Raw genomic sequence first — 19,960 nt, 5'->3', positions numbered from 1 at the left:
GCCATTCATGAGGCTAGTAGGGAATGCGTCTGGCTGCGCTCCATGACTCAGCACATCCGCAGAGATTGTGGTATGGACGAAGACACACAGCCCACGGTGATGTATGAAGACAACGCGGCATGCATAGCTCAGCTCAAGGAAGGATATATCAAAGGAGATCGGACGAAGCACATTCTACCGAAGTTCTTCTCAACCTCAGACTGGCAGAAGGACGGCACTCTCAGCGTTCAGCAGGTCCGATCCAGTGAGAATTCAGCTGACCTCTTCACCAAATCATTGCCTACTTCAACACACCGGAAGCTCGTCAAACAGATAGGAATGTATAGACTTAGAGATCTGCAGTGATGCTACAATCAGGGGGAGTAATGCGTGTTGTACTCTTTTTCCTTCACCATGGTTTTGTCCCACTGGGTTTTTCCTGGTAAGGTTTTAATGAGGCAACATTCCCCAGCGCATTATCGAGATCCCGATTGAGTAGCTGACCCGGTTCACTCGTCCAAGGGAGAGTGTTATAACACATATCATATATGGACTCTTATACCGGCCCATTAGGCCCATCAGAGCATTGTACTTAACCTAGATTCCCTATGTACTATATATATACATTCCAGTGATTAATAAAGTTTCTAAGTTTTCAGGCTAAAGTTTTCACCACAAATCACTAAAAAAATAAATCCCCAGCAATCGAATTCAAGGTTTCGGGTGCGACTCAACCAAATAATCAGAGCCCAATCTCCGCACTCCCGCCATGGCTGAGAGGTTCTGTGAGATGCTCTAAACATCCCAACAGCCATGGCTACAACTCCACAGAACAAGCTCTCTCTCTTCCCTCTCTTATCACTTCTCTGCTTCATCTCCATTTTCTTCCTGCTCTCTCTATCGAAACGTGCTTCTCTCTCTTCTCCCACCACCCACCGCTCCGCCACCGTCTTCCCCCCAAAACCCGACGCTTCCCCCACTAGTGTCTCCGCCACTTGCGACTTCTCTGACGGCTCCTGGATCTACGACCCAAATCACAGATCCGATAGGTACGATAGTACCTGTAAAGAGATCTTCAAAGGATGGAACTGCGTTCGTAACAACAAAAGTAATGGCCACGAGATCTCCAAATGGCGGTGGAAGCCTAAGGACTGTGATCTTCCATCGTTTGATCCACTCAGATTTCTCGAGACTCACCGGAATACAAACATCGGTACACGATTTCTTCTCTCTTTCTGTCTCTCCTCCTTGAAGCACTGCTTATTAGCTCTCAGAGTTTTGAAATTTGAGGGATCAGAAGCTAAATTGAGTGTATTTGGTAGATTCTGGACTCTGTTGAATCGTAGAGGTTCCATTTCAGAAATTGAAATGTTGTTTTCTCTTGGCTGTTCAGATAGTATGGTTTTACTCTTGAGTATGTGAGTTTTTGTACATTCTTAAATTTTTTTCAACAGTGCAGGATTTGTGGGTGATTCCTTGAATAGGAACATGTTTGTATCTCTGTTCTGCATGTTAAAGAGTGTGACTGGAGATTTGAAGAAGTGGCGTCCGGCCGGTGCAGATCGTGGATTCACGTTTTTACGTTACAATCTGACCATCGCGTATCATCGAACAAATCTCTTGGCACGTTATGGTAGGTAAGCTAAGTTCTGTTTATATTTTTTTTGCTTGACTGATAGTTTTTGCTTGCTCTGTTCATCATCTTCCTCATAAGAATTGTATTTGTTGAGTAACACATTCAAAGATCATGTTTTAGATTGTATTATCTGTTTTATGTTTGAACAGTATTCTCCATCAGTTATGATTGCATGTTTATATGTGTCTCTATCAACTGTGTGTATGGTTTTATGTAGTTTTTATACTGATCAGACATATTTGCTGTCGCTGATGGAATTTAGGTGGTCAGCTAATGCTAATGGGGGTGAGTTAGAAGATCTTGGATTTAGAGAGGGCTATAGAGTTGATGTTGATACTCCAGAAAGCTCATGGGAGAAGGCTCCAAGCTTCCATGACATTCTCATTTTGAACACTGGGCATTGGTAAATTCTCCCTTTACGTATCTTTCTGATGAAAATGAAAATGTTTTTAGCTTGTTAAAATGCTTCATCATCTAATTTACCACAACGTTAGATCCCATGCCTTATGACCATTAGACATTAGTCACTAAGTTCGTCTACTTCTGGTTCATGCTTTCTGTATATAGATATTAAGTTCCAAATATTTTTGTTGGAAGTTTGGAATCCTATAGTTCGAGATAGTTTCCGTTCCAGTCGCTCCACTGATCTCTAAGTTATTACGTACATATATGACAGTAATTCAAGTTGCCAAATTATCTGCATATTACTTTCTTCAACTGAAAAAAAATGAAAGGCTTGTAACTTGTTATATCAGTTAAATGATACCTTGGTCTTTCATCTTTTAGTTTAAAAAGAAATTGGTTATGTGATCTTGAGATGTTGTTGACAACCTTTGGTTGTGTTTCTCTCTGTAAGGTGGTGGGCGCCATCAAAGTTTGATCCTTTAAAATCTCCAATGCTTTTCTTTGAACGTGGCCGCCCAATACTTCCTCCTGTGCCTTCTGCTGCTGGCCTGGATCGGGTTCTGAGCAATATGGTAAGCTTTCTGGATTTCTCTGTTTTCCTCTGTTATGGCAATTCACGTAAGATATTTGATTTTGCCTTATCTGTAAACAACAATGAACAGGTGCTATGATTCGGTTTTTTGGCAGTAGTATGTGACTTAATAGCGTTTTGTATTGAAAAATCAGTCTTTATGCCAGCACTAAAGTGTGCAATATGATAAACTAGTGTTAGTGAAGTATTGTGATCCTCATACGACGATTTGCCATTGTTCAAGGTAAATTTTGTGGAGAAAACGAAGCGACCTGGAGGTATCATATTCCTCCGGACACAATCACCTAGGCATTTTGAAGGAGGTGACTGGGACCAAGGTGGTACTTGTCAACGACTGCAACCTTTGTTACCTAGAGAAGTAAGTTTTTCATTTTTACCTTAATCATTGATTTAATTGTTAATTATTGTTACATGTAATATGGCACAAACACATGCACACACTGACACTGCCACGAAAAGCTACATTAGATAACTACTTTGCATAAACGCATCGTCTTTGACAAGCGTATGGGCTTCTCAACTTCAAATAGCTAGTTTTTTTTTTAGTCGACAAACTATCCGTTGGTATTGCCAAATATATTTGTAAATTTCAGCTATTCTGTACCTGACCTAGAAGAGCATGAATAATAAAATTTTTGGGAACCCGAGAATAAGTCTATTTTTGTGTAGCTTGGTATATGCAGTATGCTGCATTTTCGGTATCCCGAGTCTATTAGGTATTTGAGTATTTTTTTATCATTTGGAAGCTAAGGTTTAGGAGATACATATAAATATATAATAATCTGCCTCGATATATTTTATGGTAGGTTGAAGAATTGTTCTCGGTGAGGAACAATGGAACAAATGTAGAGGTTCGTTTGGTGAATCAACACCTCTATAACTCCTTTAACAGTGGAAGAAGCACCTTCCACGTTTTGGACATAACTCGAATGAGCGAGTACAGAGCAGATGCTCATCCTGCAGCTGCTGGTGGGAAGAATCATGATGACTGCATGCATTGGTGCCTCCCGGGACTTACAGACACTTGGAACGATTTATTCGTCGCAACTCTTCATAAGATTAAAGATTTGTAACCTGTATCACACACCCTTTTTTTCTATATTAACGAATCTCCTGTTAATTCAAATAACATCTTGTAAATTTTGATGTTATGTCCTGCAAATTCTTTTATTTTAGTTTTCTTGTAGGCCTACACTACAACATGCAATACTTTTTTTTTTTTGTAAATTCTCTCTTCTTTTCTTTTTTATTCTTCTGGAGAGCCACAAATCGAAAGAGAAAATTGCTGAATAGGTAGTTTTTAAGTTTTTAATTTAAGAAATGGGTAATTTTAAAATCAGGATTAGGTAGTTTTTAGGTAGTTTTTACTGTTTACTTTCTTAATTGTGCCCTAATTTTCTAATTTATTTAGAAATATGTCATTATAATATGTTTTTTATGTTTTTTTTCTTTCTTTTTATCTTCTCTCTTTTCCCACATACTTTTTTAACCTTTTTTATTATTATAACTTTCTTTTTTTTCCATATACTTTAAACCTTAATTATTTTAAATTCTTTAAACAGTTTTTCGTTTTAGTTTTTTCATAAATATATATTTATTATCCAATTAAGATGTTTGAAAATAAAACTGTATTTTGAAAACAATGATCACTTTCTAAACAAAAGTCAAAATCCATTGTGGTTTTTCACCCAAAATTGCTGATGATTTTTTTTCTTATTATTCTTTTTATAATAAATATTGTTACGTTTAGATAATAAAAACACAAATGCAAAATATACAATTAAAAAAAAAACAATCCAAGTTATCAAAGAATGATAAAAAATTAAAACCATCAAAACTTAACTTAAAATTTTATGAAAAATAAAAATATTTTTAAAATTTATCAATAAATTAACTGAATATTTTAAGAATAAGGTATTCATCAAAGTTTAGTATTTTTCTTATGGTTTAGAGTTTACGTTAGTCAATTTGGGTTCGCTATTACCCATTTAGAGTTTAGATTTCTATAGTTAATTACTCTATATGGTAATCATATTTTACGTGATTCAATTTGGGTTCGCTAGTACTAATTTAGGGTTTAGATTTTTATAGTTGATTATTCTATATGGTAGCCATATTTTCTATAATTCAGTTTGGCTTTGTTATTACCCATTAAGGGTATAGATTTCTACATTTTAATGTTTTTATGGTTATTGTACTTTATGTTTTGATTAAACGGTTTAATATTGTGTTTGTGTGTTTAGTATCCTCAAATGGTTATATAGTATTCATCAAGATATATTTGTTTCTTAGTGTTTACAGTTTACGTTATTCAATTTGCTTTCGCTATCAGCTATTAGGGTATAGATTTTAATAATTATATGTTATTTACGGTTTTGATACTTTAGAATTTTTTTTATCTGGGTTCGCTAGTACCCATTTAGTATTTAGATTTCTATATTTGATTGTTTTATATAGTACCCATATTTATGTGATTCAATTTGGGTTCGCTATTACCCATTTAGGGTATAGATTTCTATATTTTATTTTCATGGTTGTTGTATTATATATTTTTCCTTAACGGTTTAATATCTATTTTGTGTGTTTTGTATCCTAAATTGGTTGTATAGTATCCATCAAGGTTTACTATTTATTTTTAAGGTTTAAGGTTTACGTTATTCAATTTAGATTTAGATTATGGTTTAGGTTTAGGGTTACGTTATTATTTATTTTTAGGGTTTAGGTTTAGGTTTAGGTTTATATTTTATTTAAGGTTTAGGTTTAGATTATTCAATTTGGATTCGCTAGTATCCATTTAGGGTTTAGATTTCTATAGTTGATTGTTCTATGTGGTAGCCATATTTTATGTTATTCAATTTAGATTCGCTATTACCCATTTCGGGTATAGATTTATACATTTATATGTTTTTATGGTTGTAATTTATGTTTTTCTTTAATGATTTTATATCTCTTTTGTGTGTTTCGTATCCTAAATTGTTTGTATAATATCTATCAAAGTTTATTATTTATTTTTAAGGTTTAGAGTTTACGTTATTCGATTTGGGTTCACTATCATGCATTTAGGGTATAAATTTTGATAGTTATATGTTATTTACTATAGATGATTGTAGTTGATTGTTCTATATGGTAGCCATATTACGTGATTCAATTTGGGTTCGCTATTACCAATTTAGGGTATAGATTTCTACATTTCTATATTTTTATTTTGGAAAAGTATATTTATTCTCCAATAATTTTTTTTGAAAATAGCTTTTCTAAAATATGGGAAAATTGTATTTTGAAAAAAATGACCATATTCTAAACAAAAGACAAAATCCATGTTTTTTTGTTTTTCACCCAAATTTCTGATGAATTTTTTTCTTATTTTTATTTTTTTATTATAAATATTGCTACTTTTAGATCATAAAAACATAAATGAAAAATATACAACTAAAAAAAAGAACAACTCCAAGTTATCAATGAATACTAAAAAAAAAATAAATAAGCATCCAAAACTTAACTTAAAAATTGATGAAAAATTAAAATATTTCTAAAACTTGTCAATAAATTAACTTAATGTTTTAAGACTAAGGTATTGATCAAATTTTAGTATTTTTTTCTTATGGTTTATGGTTTACGTTAGTCAATTTGGGTTCGCTATTACCTATTTAGAGTTTTGATTTCTATTGCTCTATATGGTAGTCAAATTTTACGTGAGTCAATTTGGGTTCGTTAGTACCAATTTACGGTTTAGAATTTTATAGTTGATTATTCTATATGGTAACCATATTTTTATGATTCAATTTGAGTATGATATTACCCATTTAGGATATAGACTTCTACATTTATATCTTTTTACGGTTGTTGTCCTTTATATTTTTCATTAACGGTTTAATATCGCTTATATGTGTTTAGTATCCTCAAATGGTTATATAGTATTCATCAAGGTTTAGTTTATTTTTCTTAGGGTTCATAGTTTACGTTATTCATTTTGGGTTCACTATAAGCTATTTAGGATATATATTTTAATAATTATATGTCATTTACGGTTTTCATACTTTAGATTTTTTTTTATTTGGGTTTACTAGTACCAGTGCCGTGCGAAGGTTTATAGGAACTTAAGGAAAACTAGAAAAATGGGGCCTTTTTCATTAAAAAAAAAGTTTTTAACCAAAAAAAAAATATAATATAATTTAAAATTATATATAATATTCAAAAATAAAACTTTAATCTAAAAAAACTAATTAATTTATAATCTTTCTTCCTTCTTTTTCAATAAATTCTTTCACCAAACTCTCATAATCGAGGTCCCTAACTAGTTCTCTTTCTATAAATATGATAGCTAGGCCATTCAATCTTTCTTGTGACATAGTTGATCGCAAATAAGACTTTATCAACTTCAACTTTGAAAAACTTCTTTCAGCCGAGGCAACTGAAACTGGAATCGTCAGCAATATCTGATAAGCAATCCATGAGTTTCGATAACACTCTTCCATTCCTTTCAAATAATTCAACACTTGAACGGGTCTCTTGAAGTCTTTTGGCAAAGAGTCTTTTAGAATTGTTAGCTCAAAAAACAAATCATCCCCAATAATATCTGAATGATTCCCATGTTTTAAAGAGGCTTCAAGATTGGTACATGATGCCATCAAACTATCATCACTTGCTGACTTCAATTTCTCCAAATCAAATAGGAAACCAAATGTCTGTTCATACTTCTGAAATTGCTCAAATCTTGTCTCAAGAGAAAATAGAGCTTGATCCATGACCTGGAGGAAATAAGAAATTCTAAAGCTCTCTTCAGGAGATAAATTCACAGTTTCGTCAACTGTCTCTGATTCCTCGTCAAAAAAAAAATTTCTTTTGCTGATACGTTTTCTTTTCTCAGGAAATATGGCTTCAATCTCCATAGATTCTGCTATTTGCCTAACATCTGATTTTGCACTCTCAAATCCTGTTTCTCTATATTTTTTTAAAAAAGTAACAAGTCCTTTCAACTGAGAAACAGCCACTTCAATATTCATGTCTTCTGACTGCAAACTCTTACTTACAGTGTTAACAGCAAATAGAAGTTTATACCAGATCACCATAGACAACAAAAATTCATAATTTCCAATCCCATGGGTTTCACTTGTCGCAAGACACTCAGCATCACTCTGTATTTTTGGATCATCAGAAGTTTCTGCTATGTAAATTAAAGCATCTCTTATTTTTGGAGCTTGAAACCTTATTGCCTTAACGCATTCAACATGACTCTCCCACCGTTTATTTGAAGATGCAAACAGACAATAAATACGCTGGATTATCTCAAAAAACGAAATGGCTTTTTCAAAGTCGTTGCCATATCACAAAGTGCAAGATTAAGGCTGTGACAACCACATGGTGTATAAAATGCACGTGGATTAACATCAAGGAATCTCTTTTGTACTCCTTTATGTTTTCCCTTCATATTGGACCCATTATCATATCTTTGTCCCCGCACATCATCAATATTCAAATCAAGAGCAACCAACACTTTCTGAATCTTACGAAAAAGGCCTTCACCAGATGTATCATCAACTATCAAGAATGTGAGAAAAAATTCTTCTATCTGAGCTACAGTTGTTGAAACATCAACACACCGGAGAATAAGAGTCATCTGTTCATGGTGACTAATGTCTGGAGTACAATCAACAATGATAGAAAAATATTTCGCGCTTTGAATCCTTTTTATGATCATACCTTTGATCTCACCAGCTATCATTGCTATCAACTCATTCTGAATTCTATTGCTGAGATAATGATAGCGAGATTCTCCATCTTCAAAACGTCGAACATGTTCTCTCATTACTGGATCCCACTCAGCCATCGAATCAATGAAACTCAAGAAATTTCCGTTGCCATCTACTCCTAACTTTTCGTTTGACCCACGAAATGCTAAATTTTGTTTAGCAAGTGTTTTTACTAACGAAAAAATTCTAATCATCACATCTTTCCAATGATTCCTCTCTTTGTAGAGTTCTTGTTGCACATGCTTATCAATTGTTTGGTTTTTCTGCAGCCTCAATTTAAATTCCATCCACTGGCTCATGCATTTGATATGTTCACGACTAGTCTCGTGGTGTCATGTGACTAGGATTTTGGTCTCGGGTGAACAATTTACAACAAAAACAGAAGATTTTATCTAAGGTTTTTGATAAACGAGCCAACGCCTGTCCTGCTTTTTCCCATTATTCAAAGTTTTTATATAGTACGAATGAGAGAAATGTCGACCACTAGCCTTCTGCTTTGGAAAAATAAAATCAATTGGTTGTCTTGCAGCAGGATTTTTTTCAACCATGACAATTCTGAATCCAGACTCAATTTTTCCCCAGTTTCCAGGATCATAAATATCTAAAATCCTTTGATTCTCTGCAAATTCAGCATTCTCTGAATCTAAATTCATATTCTCGTGATCATTCACATCTTCATTCTCTTCTTCACCGGGATCTTCATCCTCTTCTATGTCAATATTCTCATCTTCTCTATTAACATTCTCAGCATCTTGTTTATTCTCATCTCCCATTAGATCATCAAACTCATCATCAATTCTCACAGATTCAGTAGGGTTTCCAGTTGAAGGTTTGATAAGAAACTTGTGAATGGAACCTTGCACTGATCTCAAATATGCTTCGTCTTTCTGTTTTTTTTGCCTCTTTTTTGCTCCACTTGGATACGTTCTTGGAGGCATCTTTTCTAAAATCAATGATGAAAATAAACAATATAACAAATCAAATTCTCATAGAAAAATATATAGAACATATATTTGAAACAAAAGAATAAAAAAGGTGAAGTAAAGATGTCTCTGAAATTTTGAAGAAGTTTAAAACACCATAATCTTGCGGTTTAAACCTAGCTTGATTTACAAGCACTTAACGGCTTTTAATAAGAATAAAACTCATTAAATATTCATTTATTGTCTAAAATTTGTTTTATTAAAATTAAATAAACTTCTCTCAAGTTGGCTCTGTGAAACTAAAAAAAATCAGATTTGCAGAATTTTCTGGGTTTGCAGAAAAAATGATTTTTCGCCAACTTTCAGCTCTCGTAAAAAACGGGGCTTACCTCGGATTTATGATCTGCAAACTGCTATGGATTCCTTGCAGCGAGATCTTTTCAGAGGTATGAAGATCAACACTTAGCTCGATCTGAGTTGCTGGTAAACGACTCAGCAAAACCCTCACTCAGACTAATTTTAAACTGATACTGCAAAGGTTTTTATAGAGTTTCACTGCGTTAACTCTTTGTGTCTCTCAGAAGAAGGTGGCTAGCCTTTATATAGGGAAGGGGCCGAAATCTTTAAGTTTAGGGTGAAAAAAAATGACCAAATTACCATTACTCATATTTAGGGTTTTTTTTTCTTCTCTTGGGCTTTAAGGTTTTGATCTTATTTTAAAATATTATAAGCAAATCTTAATCAATTTCCTAAACTTGTTGGGAGAACGTAATCTTAATTAATTTCCTAAATCTATTCTTTTCTTTTTTTATCTATTCTATAATTAATTAACAAAAATAAGAAAACAAACCTTAAAACATTTAACCACCTTATTTGAAAATAGGGGCCCTAAAAAATTTACATATATTGGGGGCTCGAGGCGACGGCCTTTTTCACTATATAGTAAGCACGCCTCTGACTAGTACCCGTTTAGGATTTAGATTTTATAGTTGATTGTTCTATATGGTAGCAAAATTTTTCGTGATTCAATTTGGGTTCGCTATTACCAATTTAGGGTATAGATTTCTACATTTATATATTGTTACAGTTGTTGTACTTTATGTTTTTTAACGGTTTAATATCCCTCTTGTGTACATGTTTAGTATCCTAAATTGGTTGTATATTATCCATCAAGGTTTATGGTTTATGTTATTCAATTTGGATTGAGATTAAGGTTTAAGTTTAGGATTTACGTTATTATTTATTTTTAGGGTTTAGGATAAGGTTTAGGTTTATTATTTATTTAAGGTTTAGAGTTTATGTTATTCAATATTGGGTTCGCTAGTATCTATTTAGGGTTTAAATTTCTATAGTTGATTGTTCTATATGGTAGCCATAATATACGTGATTCAATTTGGGTTAACTATTATCCATTTAGGGTATAAATTTCTACATTTATATTTTGGTACTATTGTTATAATTTATGTTTTTCTTTAACGGTTTAATATCTCTTTTGTGTGTTTAGTATCCTAAATGATGTGTACACTTCTTTCACATGTGTTGTGTACACCAATTAGCAAAAAATTTATTTCAATTGTAATGGTTTAAAATATGTATATCGCATACACGTACATCACATATGAATACACAACATTTATGTACACCACACATACATATATACTGCATAAGTGTACACCGCATAGGTGTACACTGCATAGGTGTACACCGCATATATGTACACCGCATAGATGTACACTGCATAGGTGTACACGTCTAGGTGTACACCACATACATGTTAATAATATCTTTTTAAAAAAATTTAAATTTCTATATGTGTAGAAAAAAAAATTATAATTTTTATATGTATATGTTGTAATCTGATTCATTGTTTAGAATTAAATAGGAAAATTACCTCAAACAACTTAGAAAAGTAGTGTATTTACTAAAATAACACATAGGTGAACTCTCAACTTAAAATTCATGGTCAAACTCTTATACACCATTTTCTTTTTGTTTCATTACAAAAAATGCCATTATCTAATTTCACGAAAAATTCATGATTCATTGTTCGTAGTGACTCATATTGTCTCCCGTTCTAGTTTTCTTACATTTTTGGTTGGATGATAACCTCTTGAAGATTCAGTGAAGATAAGAGTTTTTTTTCAATGTATTTGGTACTACAAGATTGTGGAGGCGGATCATATGATGTTCGCTATAGTAAAGACTAAAGATGAGAGAGACCAAAGAAGAATAGAGAGGCCAAAATGTGATCAACTAATGTGTATAGTTTTGCAGAATCGGTATAGCTCAAGATTGATGTAAATGGGCTTAGATTTGTAAAAAAAGTTCTGTTTCATTTTTTAAGAAGCCTAATTGAGGAAGCTTGTTTCATCAAATCACGAATCATGATCGTCACTATTGCCACAAAAGAAATAGATTTCATTGTTTCTTTCTGTTTTGTTTAAAAGGAAAACGAGGACACATTAAGAAAGGCACGTGAGAAGAGTACGTAACTGAGAAGAGTACATAACTGAGTTAACAAAGGCACGTGAGAAGAGTACGTAATGTTAGTTAAGAAAAAATTGCTAAGTTAACAACTATTAACAACTATATCAATTAAATAACTCTTCTATCAAATGAATGTGTACCTCCTGTGTACCTCCTTGTAATTGATCAACAGAAACCCAAAATCCACTAAGAGTGAGAAAAGAAACAATTAATAACAACTATATCAATTAAATAACTCTTCCATCAAATGACTTTAAATCTGCCACTACGTGAATTATTTTGTAAGTTAACACCACATAACAAACGATTTATTACAATTCGAATCTACCACAAACCTTCGAAGAAACACGTATTAGGCAAGTCAATGTAGCTCATTTAACATCTATTATACACTCTTTGACGACAGAATTACTAAAGCTATCATCGCAAAACTGACGTTACGTGCTAGGCTAGTCTAGTCTAGTAAATTATAAGTCTGTTACGTAGTTTTCTAAATAAATCTTCCACCATTACATATAAAACAACAAATCTACCACCAAATATGTATAACTCTGGCACCAATATCATATAAGTCTGCCACCACTAAAATGTTAGTTGAGTAATTATAATAAATTAACAACTCTGTCATAACAGAAATTAAAACTGTCATTCCAACACAAATCTATCGTTCGAAAACAAAATCTGTCGTCTCTTCAAATAAATCTGTCACAACTAGAAAGCAATTATAGTAATTATTAAGTTTTTTATAACTCTGTCACCTCTTATCCAAAACTCTATCGTTTTTCAGTAAATCTGTCATTAGGTAGACATAAATCTATCCAAAAAATTTGGAAATCTGTAGCACCAACAATAATCTCACCATAAAAATAAAATCTAACTAAATATGTCTACCAAAAAATAAGTCTGTCAAGTAAATCTATCGTTCGTTCTAAATTTGTCACTATATAGAACGATAAGTTTGTCACACGCAAACAACTCTATCGTAGTCACAAGTCTATCATCAATAGCGTGACAGATTTACAAAATCGACCAATAAATCTACCGTGGCACAACTCGTAGTTAAACGCTGGTCGAATTGTAAATAAACGCAACTTTTGCATACGTGGCGCCAAAATAGTAATAGCATTTTGGTTATTACATTATTCCTACCAAATGCTTTTAAGGATATAATTGGGTTTTTGAAAATTATAAAGTTACTCTAGTTATTTTAGATCTTTTAGACCTATAATATTTATTATAGGTCGATTTTGAGCTATTTCGCCAACTCATTCAATTAAATATATGATCAAAGATTTGAGGAGGGAGTTTTCTAAAAAAGTAAGAGAGAGAAAATAATTATTTTTTTTCTTCATAAAAGTAGTAAAGAGAAAGAGAAAAAATATATTTATTTCTGGGTGTATAAGCATGTGTAGACACTTTTTGTTGGGACTACGTGGTTTTCTGTATCTGTCTCTCTCTAAAAGACATATCTCTCAATCTCTATCTCTCTTTATGACACAAGGGTAACTTTGGGGTTTTGAAAATATGGCCCCACCAAAACTACCCAAAAACTAATAAAAACTTAAAACTACCCATTCTTCAAATAAAAACTTAAAAATTATCCTATTCTCAAGCACACCCGAATCCAAACACCCCTTAAACCAGGTTAACAGAATTGAATTATTTTTTTTTTTTTAATGAATGTTAAAAAAACATTTTTACATCTAGGATGTTTGCAGAGTTCGAAATTTTTAAGGAGCTAAAGCATTACAAAAACTGAGAAAAACTTAGGTTGGTGAACTTGATGCAATCCAGAGCTGACAACCATCTTCATATTTCTAGTCCCCTTGTAGATGAATAGAGTTAAATCTATTCTCCATACCCTTGTCTATGATTTTTATTAATTGCTCTGGCGTTGATCGATTATCTCCATGTTTCCTATTTGATGGTGAAACCCCTTAGAAGATCCCACATATGGTGAGTTAGGTAAGCAAGTATGTCCTCCCAGTTGCACGTAAATGGATCGCCAAGTAGTGTTCTAGCAAGAGTAGTCCAAAACTGCGATGTGTAGGGGCAGTCGAAAAACAGGTGGTCCCTGCTTTCCAGTGGGTGTAGACAGAAGACACATGAAGTGTATAGCTAAGGGTTCCAACTTAACATGCGATCACCAGTTGGCAATCTGTTGAGGATCGAGATACACACTTAGAATGCAAACTTGGGGGTATTGTGACTAAACCACACTTAGAATGCAAACTTGGGGGTATTGTGACTAAACTTGGGGGTATTGTGACTAAACCACACTTAGAACAGCTGGCTTCAATTGTCAAATCTGGTCCCAAGTTTCACATGTACTGAAGTGATGCTTGTATTAATCACTTCTTTGTCTCCAAAGAACAATATCATTCTCCTCCGGCTGGTACGTAAGACGAGCTGCTTCAATCTCATCTTCTATTATGTTAAAGATGAGAAAACGATGTCATCGTAGATGTAAGCCAAGAGCTGTTGCAACCATAGATTTTGAGTTTAGTCCAAGATCTACAAAGCCTCTTTCTCCCGTTATATTCAGAATTCTACCCATTGGGCTCCAATGATCATACCAGAAATAAGTAGTTTTCCCATTTCGTATATCTATTCGCAAGAACTCTGTGGCTTTGTCTCTGATTTTCAGTATCTGTTTCCACATCCAAGGGCCTGGGGATGAGCTTGTAGGGTCTTTAATGGGCCAAATAGACAAACCCTGTATGTAGTGAGAATGAATCCACCGACCCAGAACGACTTTTTATTTGTTAGAATTTTCCAGAGCAGTTTCAACACACATACATCATTTGCCTCTCTGATGTTTTTTTAGCTCTAAGCCCCTTTCCTTCCATGGGTAACAAACATCACTCCAGGCTACCTTGGCCTTCTTGGTATTAAAATCTGGTCCTGACCCCAAGAAAGCTGAGAAAATCCTCTCAATCTCATCAAGACATCCTCTCAGGAGCTTATACGCAGAAGTTAGTTAAGCTTGAAATCACTGAGGTTAAAAGCTGTATACATCCTGCAAATGATAGAAAACGAGCTGTCCAAGAATGTACTCAGCATCGAATTCCATCAATGAGGGGAGCATAATCGCTTCTTGTCATTTTTTTGGTGAGAAGTGGCAAACCTAAATATCGAATCGGAAGAGTTCCTGACATAAACGGTACATGTTCAAGTGTCGTCGTTCTTAGATCTCATGTTACACCAGCAATATACACTGTTGATTTTTCAAGCTGATCTGAAGTCCTGATACCTTGGTGAATTCATCAAATACCGTGATAATACCCTCCATAGAATCAAGTCTTCCATCTGAGAATACCATCAAATCATTAGCAAAACAGAGGTGAGTAAGATTCATGTTCTTGCACTTCGGATGATAACCAATTTTTCGGTCAGCTGCAATCATCTTGGAGAGGACATTCATACAGATAACAAAGAGATACGGCGATAGAAAACATACCTGTCTTAACCCTCGCTTGCTTCCAAAATATCCAGCCAACTCTCTATTAACTTGGACCGAGAAGGATGCAGTGGATACAAAAATGTTGATCCAATGACTAAACTGTGATGGGAAGTCCAGGGCTTTCAGAATAGAGAGCAAAAAATCCCATTGGACCGAATGAAAGGCTTTAGAAATTTCTATCTTCATGGCACAGCAAGGCGAGATAGATTCTTTATGATAATCCTTTACAAGCTCGGAGGCTAATAGAAGATTCTCAATAAGAAGTCTATCTTTTACGAATGCAGACTGATTTGGAGCTATGAACTGAGGCAAGATAAGTTTCAATCGGTTTGCAATAATCTTGGAAATAACCTTGTATAGCACATTGCAACAAGATATCAGCCTATATAGTCCCTCATCTCTAAAGCTTCTTTTTTATTTGGAATTAGCGCCAGGTTAGTCGAATTGATTCCCTTGGGTTAGAAACCTGTAGCAAAGAATGCTTGAATGCTTACCACAAAGTCTTTGCCAATAATTGGCCATGCCTGTTTGTAGAATTCTACAGCTGGTCCAGGAGATTTTTCACTAGCCATACCAAATAAAATATCGTGTATCTCCTTCTCTGTGACCTCCCTGACTAAAAACTCTTGATCTAATGCAGAGCATTTGAAGTTTAACATCTCCGCGAGTGTATGCTCTTCCATATGTTGAAGGTTCTCTGGTTCTTTGTTCAAAAATTCCTCAAAGAATCTCGCAGCTTCTTGCTTGATTTCCTCCTGACTTTTAACAACCCCTCCCGAGTGTGTTCTAATCTCTCTGATGGCATTTCTTGCTTGCCTCGTTTTGACTGCATAGTGGTACGCTTTGGTGCATTTATCTCCCACACTAAACCAATGTAGTTTTTATTTCTGCTTCATGTATCCTTCTTCTAGTCTTGCAACATGTTCCCATCGAGCCAAAGCTTCTTTCTCATTCTCCTGATTGGCTAGAGTGGGTATCAACATAGTCAACTCTTGCTTCTCACATTAAGTTTCAAAACTTTCTTTTACCTTTGTCGATAAATTGTTTAGATTCTCTCGTGAAAGTGTCCTGATGGATCCTTTTAAGCCTTTGAGCTTCTTGGAGAATCGAAACAGTGCAGACGTTGAGATGAAGAGAGGTTGTGTGTCTTTCAGAAATCAGCTACCATATAGGCAAAAAACCAGGTAGCGTCGCAACCACGTTTGCGAACTTGAACGGTTTTTTCTTTGCAATTACATCACTAGTCTTTATATGTACCCTGAAGCGGAGGTGATCCGAACACCCACCTGGCTCGAAAATGCAGTATGAAGAAGGAGAGTTCAACAACCAGACTTCATGAATCATCACTCTGTCAAGCTTCCTACATATTAGATCATTTGATCTCTTATTACCCCAGTTAAAAAGAGGACCATGATAACCCATACACTACAAGATAAACACCCTTTTACAACCGCCGAAATCGTCGTAAATTCGTTGTAAAACTCCTATTACGACAAATTTCCGACGGTTTCTAAACCGTCGTAAATGCATCGTTATTTCGTCGTAAAATCGTTGTATAATCTAGGACGATTTAAAATAGTCGTAAAATCATCGTAGTCATAAAAGCGTCGTAACAGTTACGACGACTTTACATCGATTTGCCATGATTTGTTTTTCAGCATAAACATCGTAAAATCGTCGTAAATAATCGACGTAGGATATACGACCAACATATGGTCGTAATTCGGTCGTATAATTTTTTATTCTTTTCGACGTAAAACCGTCATAAAATATATGACGAATATACGATGAATATACAATTGTAATTGGGTCGTATTTTTATATACTATTTTACAATAATTTTACGACAATTTATTAAATAAATAATAAATATATTACGACGATTTGTAAATATATTTAAAAAAAAATTATTTGATCCGAATTAAATTTTAATTGAAATAAAAAAAAGAAATTAATATTTAAATTTAATTAAAATTCAAAATAATAAAATTACATTATTTACAAAAAAACCTATCAAAGACCTAAATCTACACTAATGTCGTCTATCCTTGCATCGTCCTGCTTCGGATCCCCGTCTTGGTCAACCACATATTCCTTGCCGGCTCTTCGGTTGGAGGTTTCTGGCGTCTGATCCCCGGCTCTAGGGGGGATCAACCCCGAGAGATCGGAACATCTCCTCGTCCGTCTGCACCGGTGGTTGCCTCCTAGAAGATGAAGAAGATGCGCCGAAGACTTCAGTTGCCCGCAACCTGTCCAACTGTGCCTGGAGCAACAGGTTATCGACGCCCATAATCTCGAAGAGACCGTACAACTGGTCGATTTTCGTCTCGTATTGGGTCCGCATCTGGTAGAGCTCCTGGCGGATAACGACTAGATCCTCTGCCCGGACATGACCAGTCGCCGTAGCGATCGGGGTATCGCCGATGGATTCCATCACTAAAACTCTGACCTTCTCTCTGAAGGCCGTCTTCACATGTTCGTGTGCAGAAATTTTGCAATGCTAGTTTTGCTATATAAAAAAAAGAGTTAGTAATTATTTTAAAAGAGAAAAAATAATAATACAATGCATAATTTTAAAGAATTTACCGCGAAACACTTGAACCAAGTGTTATAAGTAGGCTGATCCAGCTTCTTAAAGCTGCTATGAGGTTGTACGAAGAACCCCTTGATGATGTCGGCAACGCTCCGACCGACTTGGTTGTCGGTCGTAAACCTAGTCGTTAAAATTTTTTTTAGATGTTTAAATAATTATAAATATAAATATCTTAATCAAAAATTTGTAAAAAAATAAAAAATCATACCAAAACGTCTCCGGGGTTTGATCCGGATCGAGTTTCTTCATACTACCACGACCCAGTTGCTGTAGAAGATTCTCAACCGTATATTGGGCATACGGTGGAGGCTGGATTGGGGCTGGGGCTGGTGCAGCTGGTGGTGGTCGCGATGGAGGCGGTGGGACAATCATCGGTTGCGAAACCGTAGGTTGTGTTCTCGAAGATGCCGGGATGGCGGACTCTTTAGCTGAGTTGGACGGGCCGCTACCGTCCGGATGAACAATGTTCCGGTAGTGGAATCTCTTGGTGTGGGGAGCCATCTGAACTATCTACAAATTAAAATTAAATATAATTAGTAAATATATATAACGGATTTTATTTAACTATTAATTTTAATAACAGAAATATAAATTAAAACTAAAGAAAAAAATTAAAAAAAAAACTTACGAAGGAAAGGATGGGAGAGAGGAAGAAGGGAGGGCTAGAGAGAGAGAGAGCAGTGTGTAGAGAGAGAGAGATGTGAGGAATGAACGACGAAGGAAGAGAAACTCGCGCTCCTAATATAGATTTTGTGATCGTCATAAAATCATCGTAAATACGACGATTTTATGACGATTTGGTTGTAAAACCAACGTACCAGTGCATGACAAGCCACGTGGCATGCTCACAGCGTTTGAGCATTACGGCGATTTTACGACGATTGTTCATCAAACTATCGTAAAACTGTCAAAATACACAGACATTTATACCCTCGTACCTCGGATCTGGAGTCAATTCAGCGGCTGTCAGAGGTATGATCGACATGAACATTACGACGGTTTAACGACGGTTTGATGAATAATTGTCGTAAAAACGTTGTAATATTACGACGCTTGTACGACGGTTGTACGATGTTATTTGAAAAAGTTATCAAACCCTAAATCTTTCAAAAGGCTTATTGCATTAAAGACAATGCAAAACTGATTTTAAACTAACATATTAGAATCAGTTCATCACTTTACATGTATGACTGATTTGTTGAATGAGATAACAAATATTTCAATCATCCTATCTAATATATAACCTTTTACTTAACATTTACAAAAACATGCATGAACTTGTAAATATGTATGAATTTTTTCGAATTTCTGATTTCTATCAGAATGAATACTTTTCATATAAAATAAGATAACCTATCAAAAACATTTGTGAAATAGTTAAAAACCAATCAGATATAAAAGATTCAAAATTTGGGATTTGAACATTACGACATTTTTTGCAGTTTGTTGTAAAATCATCATAATATTACGACAAATTTACGACCACTCGTCGTAGTCATAATGCTCATACACTATTCAATCAGGGTATAAGAGTTCACTCAAGGTTTAGGAAAACTCTATAAATCGTCGTAAAACCGTCGTAATGGTTTAAATTAGTAAAACAAATTTCAAACAAATACAATTAAAATTACTTATTAACAAACATCTCTGAAAACCATGCATGAAAATCATTCAGATTCATTTTTTCGATGTTCTTCATCACCATCAGCGTCGTCTTCCGCCAAATCTTCATCATCGTCCTCGGTTTCATCAAATTCATCAGATTCACCTTCTTCTTATGTATCATCGGGGAGATCTTCAACTTGCCTGTTCTGAGGGTCAATTAAGAAAATCTCCTCATCGCAATCTGGTTCAGTCAGATCTACGCAAGTGTCTTGTTGCAGTGGAACATCCTCAACCCCTACAATCTTGCCCCTCAAGGCCACTTTAAAAACTGCTAACCATGAGATTCATGTTGCTCGAACTCGGGGGTATGGCAGAAATGTCACCTGTTCCGCTTGAGAAGCTAATATAAATGGCTCAAACCTGTTGTACCGTCGTGATTTGTTCACATCAACAACTCCAAATTTGTTTAGTCGTACCCCTCTTCCAACAGTTGGATCGAACCAGTCAACTTTGAAGATAACAGTTTT

General features: G+C 34.6%; 2 protein-coding genes and 1 pseudogene across 2 annotated transcripts; 1 reads left to right on the top strand and 2 right to left on the bottom strand.

Moving 5' to 3' along the window:
- Positions 1–674: 674 nt before the first annotated feature.
- LOC18026307 (protein trichome birefringence-like 13) lies at positions 675–3,787 on the top strand. The gene is made up of 6 exons (XM_006409590.2): positions 675–1,192; positions 1,439–1,616; positions 1,878–2,018; positions 2,472–2,592; positions 2,836–2,970; positions 3,419–3,787. Exons 1-6 carry the CDS (start codon positions 793–795, stop codon positions 3,683–3,685), a joined length of 1,242 nt encoding a protein of 413 aa, XP_006409653.1. The 5' UTR covers positions 675–792; the 3' UTR covers positions 3,686–3,787.
- Positions 3,788–6,902: 3,115 nt separating this feature from the next.
- Positions 6,903–7,357, bottom strand: LOC112089824 (annotated as a pseudogene).
- A 1,397-nt stretch (positions 7,358–8,754) lies between these two features.
- LOC112089823 (zinc finger MYM-type protein 5-like) lies at positions 8,755–9,300 on the bottom strand. The gene has a single exon (XM_024160580.1). The coding sequence runs from the start codon at positions 9,298–9,300 to the stop codon at positions 8,755–8,757; it is 546 nt and encodes a 181-aa protein (XP_024016348.1).
- Positions 9,301–19,960: the final 10,660 nt, after the last annotated feature.

The sequence above is a fragment of the Eutrema salsugineum genome, unplaced genomic scaffold (genome assembly GCF_000478725.1).
Source record: "Eutrema salsugineum unplaced genomic scaffold, Eutsalg1_0 scaffold_11, whole genome shotgun sequence".
Classification (NCBI taxonomy): domain Eukaryota; kingdom Viridiplantae; phylum Streptophyta; class Magnoliopsida; order Brassicales; family Brassicaceae; genus Eutrema; species Eutrema salsugineum.
This window is presented reverse-complemented; position numbering and strand designations above follow the sequence as displayed.